The sequence below is a fragment of the Phyllostomus discolor genome, chromosome X, assembly GCF_004126475.2.
Source record: "Phyllostomus discolor isolate MPI-MPIP mPhyDis1 chromosome X, mPhyDis1.pri.v3, whole genome shotgun sequence".
NCBI classification, from domain to species: domain Eukaryota; kingdom Metazoa; phylum Chordata; class Mammalia; order Chiroptera; family Phyllostomidae; genus Phyllostomus; species Phyllostomus discolor.
The window spans coordinates 41531833-41551835 of NC_050198.1; the positions used below are offsets into that span (position 1 = coordinate 41531833).

At 41.9% G+C, this 20003-nt stretch overlaps 1 protein-coding gene across 15 annotated transcripts in view; it reads right to left on the reverse strand.

The window, feature by feature from the left end:
• The window catches only part of MTMR1 (myotubularin related protein 1), a 93793-nt gene that overhangs the window by 27309 nt on the left and 46481 nt on the right, over nt 1-20003 (reverse strand). For 13 of the 15 annotated variants that reach the window (XM_036016266.1, XM_036016265.1, XM_036016267.1 and 10 more), the window contains 2 exons: nt 4470-4655; nt 3844-4050 (listed from right to left, as the gene is read on the reverse strand). The exons of 1 other annotated variant lie outside the window; for it this stretch is intronic. In XM_036016266.1, the coding sequence (XP_035872159.1) occupies nt 3844-4050; nt 4470-4655 (393 nt within the window). The remainder of the gene's footprint in view (nt 1-3843; nt 4051-4469; nt 4656-20003) is intronic. One more of the 15 variants, XM_036016274.1, reaches the window with a different exon arrangement.

Sequence of the window (20003 nt, forward strand, 5' to 3'; positions counted from 1 at the left end):
GTTGTATCTTTTTTCAGTTTAGAGATATAGTTGATAGCTAGAATCATACTTCAGACCTTTTGATATTTTAGAAGATATTTATAGATTCATATTAAAATTAAAAAGTAATTTCAAACATATAAACAGGACTGATAAAAACACTGAAAATATGTTAAACAGCTCAAAAAGTGAAAATTGTAAGAGAAGCTTCTAATTATCTGATGATTCAAATAAACTAAGCAAACAGCAGAAAAAGAAAACACACTGTGAAGATACAACACAATCACCACACATTAAGAGTGAGAAATACTGGATCTATGACACTGACACCAGGAAAGTCATAAAAACAAGGAAATGACCGAATCAATGTCAATACCACAGAGTAACACTATATTGCCTTAATTTTTTTACGTTTTAATTGTGAAATATACATAACATAAAATTGACCAACTTAACCATTTTAAGCACACAGTTCAGTGGCATTAAGTACACTCACAATGTTGTGCAGTCATCACCACATCGATCTCCAGAATTTTTTCATCTTCCTAAACTGAAATTCTGTCCCCATTGAACAACAGCACCCTATTCCCCCTCTCCCTGCCCCTGACAACCACCATTCTACTTTCTATGAATTTTAAAACTCTAAGGACCTTATATAAGTAGAATCACATACTATTTGTCCTTTTGTGACTGGCTTATTACAATTAGCATAATGTCCTTAAGGTTCATCCATGTTGTAGCATGAGTCAAAATTTTCTTTCTTTTTATGACTGAACAATATTCCATTGTATGTACAGATGGAATATTTGTACATACAATATACAATTCATTTATCCATGTTTGTTTATCCACTTATCTGTTGATGAACACTTGGTTTGCTTCCATACTTGGACTATTGTGAATACTGCTGCTATGAACATGGCTATTCAAATATTTGTTTGAGTTTCTGCTTTCACTTCCTTTGTATATACACCCAAAAGCAGCATTGTTGGATATGGTAATTCAATTTTTAATTTTTTGAAGAACTGTAAACTGTATTCCATAGAGGCTGCATGCCTTGTCTTATTTCTGTGCTTCCCCTTTATAAAATAATTCATAGAACCTGCTCTTCAATAGTTAAGGCACCTAGGCAGCAGTGTTACACTGACAGCTCACAATTTAGGATTCATTCTTTCTTTTAATAGACATTCACTGAACTCCTACAGTGTGCATGTAACACATCTTGCCTGGCCCTCAGGATTTCAGGCATTTTCATGGTGTCTAGTAGAGGTCAGGCCTTTGGTTAGACACCTGGGTATGAAGACAAATGAGACACAGTACCTGTGCTTTATGAATAATTCATTTATGTTCTAATCACTAGAGAAAGACCTAGAAATAACAAGGGCAGTACAGTGTTTCAGGGGGTATGGTGGGGCCACAAAGGAGTAAATGGCCATCTTAAGATGGGGTGGAGGAAAGAATGAGAAGGGAAAGTCACACAAGTCAGTCATGGAGGAGGTCTCATTTGAGATAAACCTTGAAGGACAGGAAGATGACTATTTCCTGGCTGGCCAGGGGGATATTATATCAGAAGCAGTGGGGGCACCAGGAGTGCCACTATTAGCTGTGCACAGAAGAGGCTCAGAGAATGAACCAAAGGAAGGGAGGCAAAATGTGGCTGAAAAGGAGGACTAGGGCCAGATCACCAAGTTGCCTCAAATGCTGTGCTGGGGAGTTTTCCCACAATCCCACAGGCCACAGGAAGGCCCTGAGGGATTCACACTGGGGAGTGGTACCATAAGATCTGCTTCTCAGAAAGCTCCCCCTGGCTGCAGTAAGGATGATGGATTGGAAGGGTATAGGCAACAGACAGGCTAGTTAAGAGATTGCATGATAGTTGCAAGGAAAGTGGCCAGGCCTGAATTAAGGGGGCATCAGTGGTAATGGCAAGACTAAATATTTGAAATAAATGTATTTAGTCATGGGACTATCTGAGATCACTAAGGGATTAAGCACACAAAACAGAAATGATCCAAGGACTGAACCCTGGGGAACCCCAAAATTAAGAGGTTGGGGACAGAGGTAGGATCAGAATGTAGGAGGAAATTCAAGTTTATAGCGATCTAGAAGCCAAATGAAGAAAGTGTGACTTTCATTGATGACTATGACAAGAGCAGTTTTGAGGAATGGGTGTTGTGAGGAGAAAGTCTGCATGAAGTGGTTTAAAGAGGGACCCAAAGGAGCAAAATTGACAGTTTGTGCGAACAACAGCTTTTGATAAGGGAAGAAGCAACAAAGGAGTTTTTGATAATGTTTGAAATAGTAACGGGAGCTAAAACCTACCCATACAATATGGGTCAGGCACTGTCCTAAATACCTAATACATATAAACTCATTTCTACCCCATGGCACTCCATTTCAGAGAAGGGAAACCAAGGTGCAGAGAGTGAAGGCATGTCTAAGGATCTGACAACAGCTCCTGAAGGGATGTTGTGGAACTTCCCTTCCCTCTCCTCCCTGAAAGTGCATCACAGCGGGTGCACTCAGAACCCTCAAGGCTGAAGCCATTTAAGTCCTCAAACTGCCCATCCTTGTGCTTTCCACAAGTGACTCTGAATGGGATTTTGGGAGTATTCTGATTCAACACAAGTTTCAGACAGAATTCCCAACAGTTCAGCAGCCTGAAAGACCAAGAATTAGCTGCCATTTTGAACTAAAAAAAAAAAACCCCAGCCCCAGAATGCCCTTCCAGATGATCCAGCAATCCCACTTGCAGATATATACCCAAAAGTAAAAGGAGGCTGTTATGGGCTGAGTTGTATACCTCCGCCAATTTTGTGTGTTGAAGTCCTAACCCCTACTAATCTTAGAAAGTGACTGTATTTGGAGACAGGGTCTTTAAAGAGATAATTTAAAGGGGTAATTAAGTTAAATAAGGTCATTAGAGTGGGCCCTAATCTAGTCTGACTAGTGACCTTATAAGAAGAAATTTGGACAGATACATACGGAGAGAAGACCATGTAAAGACACAGCAAGAAGGCAGACATCTACAAGCTAAGGTGAGAGGCCTCAGGAGAAACCCACCCTGTTACATGCTTGATCTTGGACTTCTACAAGAGAAATTTCTGTTGTTTAACAGAACTACAAGAGAAATTTCTGTTGTTTAAGCTATGCAGCCTGTGATACTTTGTACGGCAAAAACTTTTACACCAATGTTCACATCACAGTAGTGTTATTCACAATAGCCAACAATCTAAGTATCTATCAACAGATGAATAAACAACATGTGGTCTATATATACAATGGAGTAAATACTATTCAGCCATGAAAACAAATTAAATTGATGTATGCTATAACACGGATGAAACTTAAAAACATTTTGCTTAATGAAACGAGCCAGCCACAGAAAAACAAATTTTGTATAATTCCACTTATACCAGGTATCTAGAATAGGCAATTCACAGAGACAGAATGCAGATTAGTGGTTGTCAAGAGCTAGGGGAGGAAGGAATGGGAGTGACTCCTCAGTGTGTACAAGGTTTTCTTTCAAGGTGATGGAAATCTTTTAGAACTAGATATAGGTAGTGATTGTACAATACTGTGAATATACTAAATGCCACCAAACTGTACACTTCAAATGGTTAATTTTACATTACATGAATTTAACCTCAACTTTTATTTTTAAGTCATACCTATACTAACAAAAGAATGCCCCACCAGGAACATACAATGCTGAGGTACATAGTATTATATTATGGCAATTCAGGTCTGATACAGAGCAGAAAGCCTGTGCACATGTGCACATGTGTATGTGTGCATATTCTGTGATATACACATGCATATGATAGAGCAAAATAGTCAAAGGATGAATCTGTTTCAACTTACCAATGCAAACCTATGTCCAAAACTTATCCACTCCTTTTCTATGAGAATCTCGAATCCTTTGATGGTGCGGTAATAACTGTCCAACATCAGCATAGCCAGAGATGTCAGCTGGGCTGTTCGATCCCAACCATCACTGCAATGCACCACCACTGAGGTTTTCCCAGATTCTATTTTATCAGCAATTCGCACTGCCCCAGCAAGAAGCATCTTCAGAAAAGAAGGTACATTAGACCAAGCAACATTTAATTTCTATTGTAGCAAAAATAATTCTGGGGAAGAATGTTGGCAGTTCAGGTCAATAAACCAAACAAGAATGCAATCAATTCAAAATCACTACAAAACATTAGCAACACGGGGGGTGGGTGCTTATACTAAGAAAAGTAACAGCAGTAAATAAGGTCCTTTATTAAAATGGCCAAAAAGTATTCAATACTTTAAACACCTGATGTAAAGCAAACAGTATCCCTTTTTATTCTATCACAAAATCCCATGGAAACCAAGAAAGCCCAAGTACACAGCAAAGATGTGCTTATTTGCAATGTTGAAAAGCTGCTTGGATACAGATTTATGGCACCAACACAGAGAAATCTTATCCAGAAAGCATGTAAAGGACTGGTCCTCTTTACCCTTATATACTCCAGCCAATGTGTCCCATCCACGTTGGATAGCCACCGTGTCTCATCAATTGAAGGGTACACGATCTCTTTTAATTTACGCAGTGACTCTCTCATCACATGAATGTTATGGATCTCTAAGAACACAAGTTCCACATTCGGGTAAGCACTTTCACTTTCATATCCTCCACCCTTTGCCTATGAAAGACAAGAGAGAGGCATCACTTCATCTGAGTTAACTTTTCTGTTCTCTCTAGTATTACCAAATAGAGACCATTTAAAGATGCAACAAACATCTGTTTATTATAAACCTCCTACATCTTTTGTATGAGTTTCCTGTGGCCACTGAAACAAAAGCACCACAAAATGAGTGGCTTCCCTCACAGTGCCGGAGGTAGGAAGTCCAAAATGAAGATATTGGCAGGACCATGCTCCCTCAGAACTCTCTAGGGGAGGATCCTTCTTTGCCTTTTCCAACTGTTGGGGGTCCCAGGTGTTCCTAATTTATAGACACATTACTCCAACCTCGGGCTCATCATCACATGGCCTTTTCCTTTTGTCTGTGTCTCTGCTCTTCTCATATGGACACCAGTCAGAGAGTGGATGAGGGCCCACCCTAATCTAATATGACCTCATCATAACTTGATTACATTTGCAAAGACCCTATTTCAAAATAAGGCCACATTCACAGATACCAAGGGTTAGGACTTCAACATATTCTTTCATTTTTATAAAAGTTTTTATTTATTTATCTTTAGAGATGGGGAAGAGAGGGAGAAAGTGAGGGAGTGAAAGAAACATTGATCAGTTGCCTCTCTCATGCTCCCAACAGGGAACCTGGCCCACAACTGAGGCATCTGACCTGACCAGGAATTGAATGGGTGACCCTTTGGTTCACAGGCTGGCACTCAATCCACTGAGCCACACCAGCCGGGGCCAACATATTTTTTAAATGGAAACCCATAACAATCCTCCATCACCCATCATCAGTTTTCAAAGCATTAAGGAAAGGATCTTACTCAAGGCAAATTAGGTTTAAAAAGTTCTGTTATTGCCATCTGACTGAACACAAAAAGTTGTACTACCACAAAATTTATTTTCTTTTTAAAACTGTACTTTCTTTCCATTGAAAAAATAGTATATAAAAACACCAAAATCAAGAGAATTATTGATATGGAAATTAAAAGCAAATGAGACCCCTCCCTCACTCCTTTCTTTCTTTAAAATATATTTTATTGATTATGCTATTACAGTTGTCCCAATTTTTTCTTCCCTTTATTACCCTCTGCTCTGCACCTCCCTCTCACCAGCATGAACCCCATTCATTCATGTCCATGGGTTGTACATATAAGTTATTCAGCTTCCCCATTTCCTAAACTATTCTTAACCTAACCCTGTCTATTTTCTAACTACCATTTATGCTACTTATTCCTTGTACCCTTCCCCCCATTCCTCCCTCCCCTTCCCATCTGATGACCCTCCATGTGATCTCCATTTCTGTGACTCTGTTCCTGTTCTAGTTGTTTGCTTAGTTTGTTTTTGGTTTTGGTTTTTAGGTTCAGTTGTTGATAGTTGTGAGTTTGTTTTCATTTTACTCTTCATAGTTTTGATCTTCCATGTCTTAGCTAAGTCCCTTTAACATTTCATATAAAAAGGGCTTGGTGATGATGAACTCCTTTAACTTGACCTTATCTGGGAAGCACGTTATCTACCTTTCTTTCTAAATGGTAGCTTTGCTGGAAAGAGTCATCTTGGATACAGGTCCTTGCCTTTCATGACTTGCAATACTTCTTTCCAGCCCCTTCTTGCCTGTAAGGTTTCTTTGAAGAAATCAGCTGACAGTCTTATGTGCACTTCTTTGTAGATAACTCTCTCCTTTCCTCTTGCTGCTTTTAAGATTCTCTCCTTATCTTTAATCTTGGGTAACTTAATTATGATGTGTCTTGGCATATTCCTCCTTGAGTCCCACTTCTTTGGGACTCTCTGAACTTCCTGGACTTCCTGGAAGTCTATTTTCTTTGCCATATTGGGGAAGTTTTCCTTCATTATTTGCTTAAATAAGTTTTCAATATCCTGCTCTTCCTCTTCTCCTTCTGGCACCCCTATGATTCGGATGTTGGAGTACTTAAAGTTGTCCCAGACGTTTCTAAGCCTCTCCTCATTTTCTGGAATTCTTGTTTCTTCATTCTGTTCCAGTTGAATGTTTATTTCTCCCTTCTATTTATTTCTTCCAAATCGTTGAGTCTCAGTTTCCTCCCCTACACTGTTGGTTCCCTGTTCATTTTCTTTTATTTCACTTTGCATAGCCTTCACTTTTCCCTCTATATTGTGACCATACTCCATAATTTCTATGAGCATCCTGATTATGAGTGTTTTGAGCTCTGCATCTGATAGGTTGGCTATCTCTTCACCACTTAGTTCTATTTTGGGAGCTTTGATCTGTTCTTTCATTTGGGCCATATTTCTTTTGTCTTGGTGCACCTGTTATGTTGCAAGGGGCAGAGGCTTAGGTATTCACTAGGGCAGGGCAACCCACATTGCTGTGTTGTGGTGCTATCCATGGGGAGGGGTCAGAGAGGGAACAATGGCACTCACTGCCTCTCAGCCAGTTTCAGTTACTTCCCCCACTTCCCCCATGCAAACTGGGCCCTTCTGGTGCTGATTCCTGGATGGGTGGGTTTGTGTTTGTTCTAGGACCCTGTGAGTCTCCAGTGAACTCTCCTGTGAGGCTGGGAGTTTCTCCTGCTGCCACCACCCCCACAAGTTTTTACAGCCAAAGGTTTTGAGGCTTTATTTTCCCACACTGGAACTCTGGGTTGCGCAGTCTGTCTCACTACCCAGTTGTTCCTTCTGATTTATCCTCACACAAATGTGGGACTGCGTGGTCTACCAGCCACCACCTTGTCCACCCTGGCCCACTAGCGGCCACTTTACCCTACTGGTCCTCCAGCCACCACTTTGCTGTGCATCATCTTTGCACCAGCTGCCCATCTCCACCCCTCCTACCATCTGAATGAATGTTTTTTTTTAACTCCTTGGTTCCAACTTCCATACAATTTGATTTTCTGGCAGTTCTGGAGTTTTTTGCTTTTAAATTTGTTGTCCTTCTTTTGGTTGTGTGAGGAGGCAAAACATATCTATTTATGCCTCCATCTTGACTGGAAGTCTACTACCAGAAAATTTCTGTACAAGAAAACAGTTTGTAAATCCCTAACACTGAGAATTATTTAAGCAATTTTAATAAACTAAAGTGCAAATGTGATTGAAAAGGAGATGTAATTTAGCCTTTGATTATCTCATAACAAAATCTGATCTACCTTTTATTTCATAGAGATCAACAATGAAAACACATCTGTACTGAAAATGTAGAAAAGCTGAAATCTTAATACATTGCTAGTAAGAATTAAAATTGTGCGGTCTGTGGAAGAAAAATTGGTGGTTCCTCAAAAAGTTGAATATGGAATCACCATATGACATAGCGATTGCAGTCACACAGAATTGAACAAAAAGTTGTATACAAATGATCACATCAGTACTATTCACAATAGTCAAAAGGTCGATACAACCCACACGTCCATTAATGGATGAATGGATAAAGAAACTGTGGTCTAACTATATAATGGAATATTTTTCAGCTATACAAAGGAGTTAAGTACTGTTTCATGCTACAACAAGAATGAACCTTGAAAATATTATATTCTAAGTTAAAGATGCCAGGGATAAGTGGGGAGGGCTGGGTGGGTGGGCTGGGATGTGAATAAAAGATACAAAATTGTACTTGAATGCCAATTTAAATAAAATGTAAAAAAAAAAAAAAGATGCCAGGGATAAAATACCACATATTGTATGATCCCACTTATATGCAATGTCCAGAACAAGGAAATCTATATAGAAAGTAAATTAGTGGTTGCCAAGTGCTGGGGCAGGGGGCAGAATAGGCAGTGACTGCCAGGGTTTACATTTTGGGCTATGAAAGTACTCAGGAATTAGAATTGTTGCATCACATTGTGAATACACTGGAAGTCACTGAATTATAAAACTTTGGAATGGTTAAAATGGCAATTTTTATGTGAATTTTATATCAGTAAAAACAATAAATATATCTGTCAACCCAAAGATCACACTCATCATTACCAAACAGGTAATGATTACCTGCTTACTAATTACTATTACCAAGTGGGTACTAATGCTTGTCCCTGAGCTACATACTGGAGTAATAACTATGAACAATTGTAGACCATGATCCTCAAGGCCCTCAAAATCTAGTGCAGTAAGTAGGGGAGGAGAGGTGTGCATCCAGAATAGGGGGCAAGTCCTTTGTTGTAGCAGAGCACAAGCCTGCCAGGGTGGGTAGAAGAGACATCTACACTGAGAGGAGAAGACAAGTCAGGAAAGCTTTAGTGTGGGGAAGAAGGTCAAAATCACTCAAGGAAGAGGGACCATTGTGTCTAGATGACCAGAGATGGATGAGGATGTTACCTCCTGAGAGGCAGGTAAGAAGTTCAGCAGAGAACAGCAGGGCAGTGGTAAAAAAGGGAGAGAGGAGGCCCCAGTGGTGAGGTCCTAGATCAGACCTGCACTGTAGAATAATAACTGGCTACATGGGGCAGAAGGGACTGGAGGAGGGTGGGACCTTGTGCAGGTGGACCAGCTCAGACACAGGTGGTCATTTGTTTGAAGGAATTGGTGATGGAGACAGCAGGAAAGAGACAAGACATGCACCTGATTTGAGAAATTTAAGAGGCAGGACATAGTGGCTGATTGGGGCAACGAAATTGGGTAGCACAGGAAGTGACAGTGATGATTCTGGGTGGCCTGAGAGACAGTGGTTATCATTTACTGGGATACAGACTATTGGAGAAGAGTGTCTGGCTTTGAGCACAGTGAGCACAAAATGCCTGTGAGAAGTTCAACTGGAGAGGTCTGCAGGCCATGGGATACACAGGTCTGGAGCTCAGAACAGAGGTTTGAGCTGTGCATATCAATATGAAGTCACAGGCATGTGGATGATATTGGAGGATGGAGTTGAGGCACATGGTGCTCAAGGACAATGTTTAATGTGAAAGAGAAGTAAAGGCCAGGAGCCTGAAGAAGGCCAACACTCAAAGAATGAAAAACAAGAGACTGAGGGGAGCAGCCAGAGATTGAAAGAAAAAATTAAAAAGAAGGGAAAATAGTATTTTGAAAAGGAGAAAATACTTAACTATGTCAAAAGCTCATGAGGGCAAGGAAAAGAACTAAAAAATACACAATGGATTTTGTGACATGAAAATACTTGGTGACTTTACCAAGAGCAGCCTGGGCAAAGGTGAGAATAGGAACTAATTTCAAGTGGCTTAAGGGGCAAGTAAAGTGACAGTGAGCAGTGACAAGTATCAAGGAGACATCCTTCAAGAAGACTGTAAGGGGCAGGAGAAGGTGCTAGCTGGAAGGGGACAGTAACAATAATTCCAGGGAGAGCTTATTTGTATAGATGGAAATGACTTCATGGGAAGAAATCAGTGGAGGAAAAAGGTCAAGAATCCCAGAGAAGGAAAAGGGATGATTGAACAGGTGGGGAGGTTGTGGGCTGAAGGCAGGACACAAAGAGGCAACACCTTCAAAAGGCACAGGAGGCAAGAGACTGCCATGGACAGCAATACAAGCTAGTTTTCAGGCATGGTGGCAGGAGCAGAGGGAGTTCCTGTCTGAGGACTGGTTTGCTTTCTGTATGAGAAGGAAGGTCAGCTGTTGAGGATGAAGAGGATAGAACAGGGCCATACATTAAAGAAGAGTCATTAAGAGGCTGAAACAGTTCCTGGGGAGACTGAGGGTAGTTAGGGGGAAGAATTTTCCCAGCAGTGCTCAGGGCCCACTCTGGAAAGTATGAATCTGGAGTGGCTCCAACCTGCACATTGTTAGCCTCTTATCTTCCTGGAACACTCAGCAGCCCAGGTTATGCACATGAGAAATGCAGGCAGGCAGAAGTAAACTGAGCATTGGAAGAGAGTCTAAGGAGGCCTGGCTGGGCAGGATAAAGTGAATATGGGCAGGGCAGGGGGAGGGAAGAAGAAAGGGGAGGGGCCTGAGGGCCCGTGCACTGAGGACAAACCATGGATAGGCCTTGGAGCACTGCCACAAGAGACTGGGGTCTGAGAGGACAGTTTGCATCTGAGAATTCAGAAGGAAAGCAGTTCTGTGGAAGGCCAGAGGCTGTGTGGCTGAAAGCTCAGTCACCTGGATGTAGGAGCAGCTGCTGAATATCTGATTAAGTCTGCAAGTGGCAATATAACAGGAAAAAAACCAGAATTGTGCATATTTGGGTACCAGCTTGTATGTATTCCAAGTTATTCTACAGAATCATGAGACACTAACTTCATTAAAACACCTTTTTTAAAATTATATTTTATTGATTATGCTATTACAGTTGTTCTGATTTTTCCCCTTGCCCCCTTCCACCCAGCACCCCCATTCCCTCAGGCAATCACCCCACCATTGTTCATGTCCATGGGTCATGCATATAAGTTCCTTGGCTACTCCATTTCCTATGCTGTATTTAACATCCCCAGAGCTATTCTATAACTACCTATTTGTACTTCTTAATCCCTCACCTCTTCACACATTCTCCCCCTCCCTTCCATCTGGCAACTTCCCAGTAACTAACTTCTTTTCTCTTGCTTTTAAGAGTCTCTCTTTACCTTTAAGCTTTGGCCTTTTACTAATGATGTGTCTTGGAGTGGGCCTCTTTGCATCTATCCTAATTGGGACTCTGTGCTTCCTGGACTTGCAGGTCTATTTCCTTCACAAAATTAGGAAACTTTTCTTTCACTATTTTTTCAGGTAGATTTCCCATTTCTTGCTCTTTCTTTTCTCCTTCTGGCACCCCTATGATGCAAATGTTGGACCTCTTGAAGTTGCCCCAGAGGCTTTTTATAGTATTCTCTTTTGTAAATTCTTTTTTCTTCTTGTTGCACTGCATGGTTGTTTTTTGGTTCCTTATGTTCCAAATCATTGATCTGATTCTCAGCTTCATTCATTCTACTACTGTTTTCTTGTAAATTGTTCTTTATTTCAATTAGTGTATCCCTCATTTCTGACTAGGCCTTTTTCATGTTGCTGAGGTCCTAAGTTCCTTGAACATCCTTAAAAAACAATGTTTTGAACCCTGCATCTGATAGATTGCTTATCCCCATTTCCTTTAGCTCTTTTTCTGGAGTTTTTATCTGTTCTCTCATTTGGGCCATGTTTCTTTGTCTCCTCATTTTGGCAGCCTCCCTGTGTTTGACTCTATGTATTAGGTAGAGCTGCTTTGACTCCATTACTTGGTAGTGTGACCTAATGTAGTAAGTGACCTATAGGATCCAATGGCACAGCCTCCCCTGTCACCAAAGCTGGGTACTCGAGGTATGCCCATCGTGTGGGCTGAGTACACTCTCCTCTTGTAGTTGAGTCTTGGTTGCCCTTGGCAGATCAATGGGAAAAATTTACCCAGGCCAGTTAGCTGCAAGGACTGGCTGTGACCACTTACCACCAACCTCTGCCTTCCATGAAAGAACAACTGTGCAGGGGCAGGGTGGTGGTGCTCTGACATGGTCTGTAGCTGTCCACTGGGTGTGCTGGCCCTGGGGTTTCCCGAATGGTGCAGGCCAAGGTCAGCACCCACCTGTGTTTTGCCTGGGGCACCCTACCTGAGCCGAAGATGTAGTGCTGGTCTTGGAAATTCCCATGTGAAGCCAAGCTGTGATCTAATCTGCCTGGCACTAGGGCTCACTGAAGCCAGCTGTTGCTTGATAGGATTTAGGAGCCAAGACCAGCCATTGTTATGGAAAAGCAACTTGGGTGGGCCTATAAGTTCGGTGGATGAGCCTTTGTGGATCTCCAGGGCAAGGCAAACAGTATTAGCCAGGTTGATGGAGTCTCAGATATGACACCAGCCTATAGGCTCTGTGGGGGAGGGCTCAGCAAAGAGACAATGGCCTCTGCTCCACCCAATGTCAGATACTTCAGTCTCTCCCTATATGCAACTGGTGCCCTTCAAGCTGCCACCCCAGTGCTGGAGCTCAAAGGGTATGAGTCTGAGTAGGTGAGCCTTTGTGTGTGTTCCCCAAGAGGAACTGCTTAATGCTCCAGCAGCCTCCTCCACTGACTAAATCCTCAATGGTTTTTGCAGCCAGAAGTTGTGGGGGACTTAGCTTCCTGGCACTGGAACCCTGGGATGGGAGGGTCTGGTGTGGGGCTGGGGCTACTCACTCCTGAGATACCGCTCCCAAATTTTTATCCGCGTGGGTGTGGTGCTCAGCCTGTTTCATGTCCTCTGACCTCCTACTAGTCTTGATGGATGTGGTTTCTTCAATTCCTCAGTTATCAGACTTCCATTCAACTCAATCTCTGATGGTTCTGAGTGATGGTTGTTCTATATTTTAGTTGTAATTTTGATGTGGTTATGCAAAAAGATAAGCTATGTCTGCCTATGTTGCCACCTTGACCAGAAGTTGCCTAACATACTTTTTGAATACCAACTGTGGACAAAGCAGTTTAGAGCCCAGTCCTGAGTCCATGGCATAATTATAATTTTTATAAAAAATGAACCTAAGCACCTGCTGAAAACACTGTTGACTAAGGTGGGAACAGCACTATCCAATGGTCAAAGGCACAGACCTAGGTGGTAGGGAGAATGGTTTTTTTTAATTTTATTTTAATTGTTGTTCAAGTACAGTTTTCTATCTTTTACTCCCATCCCAGCCCACCAACCTGAGAGTGGGTTTTTAATCCTAGCTCTGCCACCCAAATGCCACCTCAGCTTTCTCACCTATGAAAACTTCAAATGGCCACTGTGGGGACTAACTGGTAAGTGAATCAATAAAATAAAATAAATTATCTCAATTAAAGCTAATCCATGCAAAGCTTGGGGCTTGCCCACCAACCCCCAAAGATACTTGAGAACTGATGTGTTATTACCTCAAGCATCTACCATGTCTGAAGCATGACCTAAGTGGAGGAATGCCCCATGTTCCCTGAGGGAGCTGAGTATTGGAAGAGGGTCTAGGAGGGATTGTGCTGGGTCTCATGCTTAGCCCAGGAAAAGTCCATGTTAAGACTTGGTTTTAACCAGGAGAATGTATTTGAAGGAAATTTGTTGCCTGGAAACTGATTACTAAATACAAATGAAACAAATGACAATCAGAAAATGGGGTTTTAAAAGAAAAAGAGTGTGAGTACCTACTGTGAGCACGGATGCAGAGAGCAGACACCTGGAGGTTCTGAGATAGAAGAAGGGGAAGGATGGTGAGAAGTGGCCCCACCTATACCCCGCAAGAACAGGGAGAGAGTTTCAGAGAGTTCTGTAAGACAAGAACTTGGTAGCCAGACCTTTCTCTATGGGGACAAGCAGAGTTCTGGAGAGAAGGTAGTGACATTGCGGCACTATTACTGAAGAGCCCCCAGGTCTTCAATAATAAGTTGATAGCAGTGGAGAAAGGGCCATCCCAACTATCTTGGGGAAAAGAAACCTGAATACCAGGAGCCAGCTGAAGGATGGACTCAGATTTCCTCAATTTTAAACCAACTATTTAGTGCTTGTTGAAGGCCTGCCATGCTCTCCACCCATCAGTATGTCAATTCTCAGTGGCAGGGAGGGCTCCCAGGTGAGAAAATTGAAGCCTCAGGGGTTCCAGTCAAGATGGAGGTGTAGGTAGACATGCTTTCCTTCCTTGCACAATCAAAAGAAGGATAACAACCAATTTAAAAATAATAAACAACCAGAACTGCCAGAAAATCAAACTGCATAGAACTCTGACAACCAATGAGTCAAAGAAACATTCATCCAGGCCGGCAGGAGCAGCAGAGATGGGCAGCCGGGTGGAGAACACGCAACAAGGCTGTGGACCACATGGGCAAGGTGGAGGCTGGCTGACGAGGAAACTAAAGACTCACACCTCTAGCTGTAAAATCCCATGGGGGTTGCAAAGGTGGGAGAAACTCCCATTCTCACAAGAGAGTTCCCACAAACCTGCCCACATGGGAATCAGTACCTGAAAGGGCACAATCAGTTTGTGGGAAGTGAGGAAAGAGATGGAAAGTGGAACTAGAGTAGAGCAAGTGGTATTGTTCCCTCTCTGACCCCTCCCCATGGATAGCACCACAACACAGCAATGTGGGTTGCCCTGCCCTAGTGAATACCTAAGCCTCTGCCCCTTGCAACATAACAGGTGCACCAAGACAAAAGAAATATGGCCCAAATGAAAGAACAGATCAAAGCTCCCAAAATAGAACTAAGTGGTGAAGAGATAGCCAACCTATCAGATGCAGAGCTCAAAACACTCATAATCAGGATGCTCATAGAAATTATGGAGTATGGTCACAATATAGAGGGAAAAGTGAAGGCTATGCAAAGTGAAATAAAAGAAAATGAACAGGGAACCAACAGTGTAGGGGAGGAAACTGAGACTCAACGATTTGGAAGAAATAAATAGAAGGGAGAAATAAACATTCAACTGGAACAGAATGAAGAAACAAGAATTCCAGAAAATGAGGAGAGGCTTAGAAACGTCTGGGACAACTTTAAGTACTCCAACATCCGAATCATAGGGGTGCCAGAAGGAGAAGAGGAAGAGCAGGATATTGAAAACTTATTTAAGCAAATAATGAAGGAAAACTTCCCCAATATGGCAAAGAAAATAGACTTCCAGGAAGTCCAGGAAGTTCAGAGAGTCCCAAAGAAGTGGGACTCAAGGAGGAATATGCCAAGACACATCATAATTAAGTTACCCAAGATTAAAGATAAGGAGAGAATCTTAAAAGCAGCAAGAGGAAAGGAGAGAGTTATCTACAAAGAAGTGCACATAAGACTGTCAGCTGATTTCTTCAAAGAAACCTTACAGGCAAGAAGGGGCTGGAAAGAAGTATTGCAAGTCATGAAAGGCAAGGACCTGTATCCAAGATGACTCTTTCCAGCAAAGCTACCATTTAGAAAGAAAGGTAGATAACGTGCTTCCCAGATAAGGTCAAGTTAAAGGAGTTCATCATCACCAAGCCCTTTTTATATGAAATGTTAAAGGGACTTAGCTAAGACATGGAAGATCAAAACTATGAAGAGTAAAATGAAAACAAACTCACAACTATCAACAACTGAACCTAAAAACCAAAACCAAAAACAAACTAAGCAAACAACTAGAACAGGAACAGAGTCACAGAAATGGAGATCACATGGAGGGTCATCAGATGGGAAGGGGAGGGAGGAATGGGGGGAAGGGTACAAGGAATAAGTAGCATAAATGGTAGGCATAAAATAGACAGGAGGAGGTCAAGAATAGTATAGAAAATGAAGCTGAATAACTTATATGTACAATCCATGGACATGAACTAAGGGGTGGGGGGAGTGTTGGAGGGTGGAGGTATTGCAGGGAAGAGCAGGGAAAAGGGAAAAAAATTGGGACAATTGTAATAGCAAAATCAATAAAATATACTTTAATAAAAAAGAAAATTGAAGCCTCAGAGAGGGCAGGTAACTCCTAAAAGTCAAAGGTACAAACTGCCAGGGCAGGATTCTCATGCCCCCAGACTCAGAAATCCACACACTACACATTATGGACTGACCCCATGAAATTCCGTCCCCATGAAATTTGTATGTTGAAATCCTAACCCCCAATATGATGGTATTAGGAGGTGAGGCCTTTGGAAGGGGATAACGTGATCAAGGTAGAACCCTCCCAAGGGGATTAATGCAGGCATAAGAGATACCAAAGAGCTTGCCTCTTTGTGCTCAGCTGTGTGAGGACACAGCAAGAAGGTGGCTATCTCCAAGCCAGGAAGTAGGTTTTCACCAGATACAGAATCTGTTGACACCTTGATCCTGGACTTCTAGCCTCCAGAACTGTGAGAAATAAATGTCTGTTGTTTATAACCCACCCTGTCTGCAGTGTTTTATTATAGCAGCCAGAGCTAAAACACCCCCTCCTACCCTGTCTTCCCCCTAGACACAACCTCTCCTGGCATCTAGGACTCTTCCTCTGTTTGGGGTCTCCTCTCACCATTTGTAGCCCTCTTTCCTTCACAGAGAGTCACTCTTTTGTCTTCCACAGATGACATTTCTGAGAGTTTGGTTCTTGACCCCTGCTCAAGAGACCCAGAGTCCTTCAGTGACATCATCCTCTCCCCGCACAGGCTGCAACCACCACCCAACAGGCCACTGTGCCCCAATCTAGACCTCAACTTGATCTCCTTCTGAGCTCTAGAGCTTTATCTTCCCCACACATGCTCCTCAATGCAACAGGTTAAAACTAAATTCCTTCCCTCCATGTTCATGTTCTAAAAAAGAAATATGACTTAAAAACTTCTCATGCTCTCTCCTGACTGGTGTGGCTCAGTAGATTGAGTGCTGGCCTACAAAGCCAAGGGTTGTTGGTTCGATTCCCAGTCAAGGCACATGCCTGGGTTGTGGGACAGTTCCCCAGTAGGGGACAAGAGGCAACCACACATTGATTTTTTTATCCTTCTCTTTCTTCCTCCCTTCTCCCCTCTCTATAATAAATAAGTAAAATCTTTAAAAAAAACTTTTCATGCTCTAATGGAGTCTGAACTTTTGAACTAACGTAGAATGCCATATGCCATTAGGCCCTCTAAATGGCAACTATCTATTGAGAGATGACCTGACCCGCCAGAAAGCCAGCCCTTCCTTTAACAGTCATGGAGCAACTATTATGTATGTGATGGCCAGTTCTGGGGTACAGGCATGTTGAAGATCCTCACAGTCCCAGCTATCATGGAGCCAAAGGCCTAGTAACTAGACACATACTGAATAAGGAATCCACAGTATACTGAGGGTTATAGAAAGGGAAGTGCGGAGCACCACAGTACAGGAGAACCTCTGCTCATCTGGAAAGATCTCCCTGAGGAAGTGACATTTGGAGTGTCACCTGAAGGATAGGGAAGTGGTTAGCCATGGGGCAAAAGGCTCTGAAATGACAATGGGATGTGCTTAACTGAAAGAAGTCTCCCACAGCTGAGACAGGAACCTGAAAGATGTGGTGAAAGAAAGAGGAAAGGCTCATGGGCACAGGGCTTGAAAGACTCTTTAGAAATTGTATATCACTGATTCAGGGCACTGAGGGGGCACACAGAGCTGTTTATTTAGATCACTCTGGCCATGATGTGGAGACTAGATTGAAGGATACCTCTACAAAATACTAGAAAACTGAATCCAATAGCATATTAAGGAGATTATACACCATGAACTAGCAGGACTTATCCCAGTGATGTAAGGGAATTGGAAAAGTTTCCTATGGCTATAATAACAAGGACCACAAAACATGGGGCTTAAAACAACACAGACTTATTCCCTCACAGATCAAGGTGTTGGCAAGTTTAGTTTTTCCTGAAAGCTTTGAAGAATATATTCATCCCTTATTCCTGGCTTCTGGTGGTTTCCAGCAATCCTTGGCACTACTTGGTATGTAGCTACATCACTACAATCTCTGCCTCTGTCATCACATGCCCATCTTCTCTGTGTGTGCCTGTGCCTCTACAAATACTTCTTATAAGAACACCAGTCATTGGATTTAAGGCCTTTGTTAATCCAGTATGACCTCATCTTAAATAATTGAATCTGCAAAGACCCTGTTTCCAAATAAGGTCACATTCTGAGATTCCAGATGGGCATGGAATTTGGGGAGATGCTAGTCAACCCACTACAGTGTCAACATACAAAAGTCAGTCAATGTATTGGGTTGGCCAAAAAAGTTCATTTAGTTTTTTTTTTTTTTTTCTGTATGACAGGCTCTATCTAGTATTGTTTAGTTGTCTTTAACTTCAGAACAATTTTGTTAGATTTTATGGTGACAGCTGTCATATCAACATCCATTTTTTTAAATACCAAGTTTTGAGAGGAATCTTTTTTTTTAAGATTTTTAAAAAGATTTTATTTATTTATTTTTAGAGAGGGAAGGGAGGGAGAAAGAGAGAGAGAGAAACATCAATGTGCGGTTGCTGGGGGCTGTGGCCTGCAACCCAGGCATGTATCCTGACTGGGAATCGAACCTGTGATGCTTTGGTTCGCAGCCTGCACTCAATCCACTGAGCTATGCCAGCCAGGGCAACATCCATTTTTAAAAAACTTATAAAAATTGGTGAATTTTAGTGCAGCCATTTTAATATTGAAGATGAAAGAAGATATGCAACATTTTGGCATATTAAGCTTCATTATTTCAAGAAAGGTAAAAACACAACTGAAATGCAAAAACAGATTTGTACAGTGTATGGAGAAGGTGCTGTGACTGATCAAACATGTCAAAAGTGCTTTGCGAAGTTTCCTGGTACTATTGACATTTTAGCCAAATAATTCTTTGCTGTGGAGCTATCTTATGCATTGGAAGATGTTTAGCAGCACCCCTGCCCTCTGCCCACTAGAAGGCAACAGCAGGCGATAGCTGATGTACTCAAACTATTTAAATCAATAGTTATCTGTGAAAATGAAAAATGTGTCTTTTATTTTATGGAAAAAAACTAAATGGACTTTTTGGCCAATTCAATAATATACCACATTAACAGAACAAAAGGGGAAAAATACATGATCATTTCAACTGATACGGAAAAGGCCTTTGATAATCAAATACCCTTTAAGTGATAAAATCACTTAATAACACAAGAGAATTTCCTTAACTTGTTAAGGACATGTTGTGAAAAGCCCACAGCTAATATACTGAATGGTGAAAAGCCAAAAGCTTTTAACCTAAGACCAGGAACAAGAAAAGGATGCCCACTTTCATGATGACTTCTATTCAACATTGTACTAGAGATTCTTGCCAGGGAATTAGGCAAGAAGAACTGAAAGGCAACCAGATTGGAAAGGAAGTAGTAAAAACATCTTTACTTGAAGATGACAAGATATTATATAGAAGACCTAATGGAGAGTTGGGGAAATAAATATCCATGTCTGGTTCCCAGACACACATACACTGCTATAGTTAAAGTCATTCTAGATGTGCAATTTGGTGCCCTGCTTCTGTCTCTTCTGCACTGAATAAAACACAATGGACTGCCCTTGCTCTGCTGGATGTTTAGAAGATTGCCTCTGTGAATATAGCTTTCTTCATCTGTTTCTTTTCCTTGGGATAGTACTACAGTGGTGACAGGAAGTATGCAGGGATGTAGAAAGACTGGCAAGGGCAGCCCTGGCTGGCGTAGCTCAGTGGATTGAGCGCGGGCCGGGAACCAAAGTGTCCCAGGTTCGATTCCCAGCCAGGGTACATTCCTGGGTTGCAGGCCATAACCCCCAGCAACTGTACATTGATGTTTCTCTCTCTCTCCCTCTCCCTCCCTCCCTCCCTTCCCTCTCTAAAAATAAATAAAATCTTAAAAAAAAAGAAAGACTGGCAAGGGCTGGTGATCCACCAGATGTGGGGAAAAAGGGGAACTTACAAAGATATCCACAATCCCTGGCAACTGTGAGCATGGCCTTTTTTAGAAAAGAGGCATTTGCAGATGCAACTAAATTAAGGATCTTGAGATGAGGAGATAATCCTGGATTATCTTAGGTGGGCCTTAAATGCTATCACAAGTATCCTTAGGAAA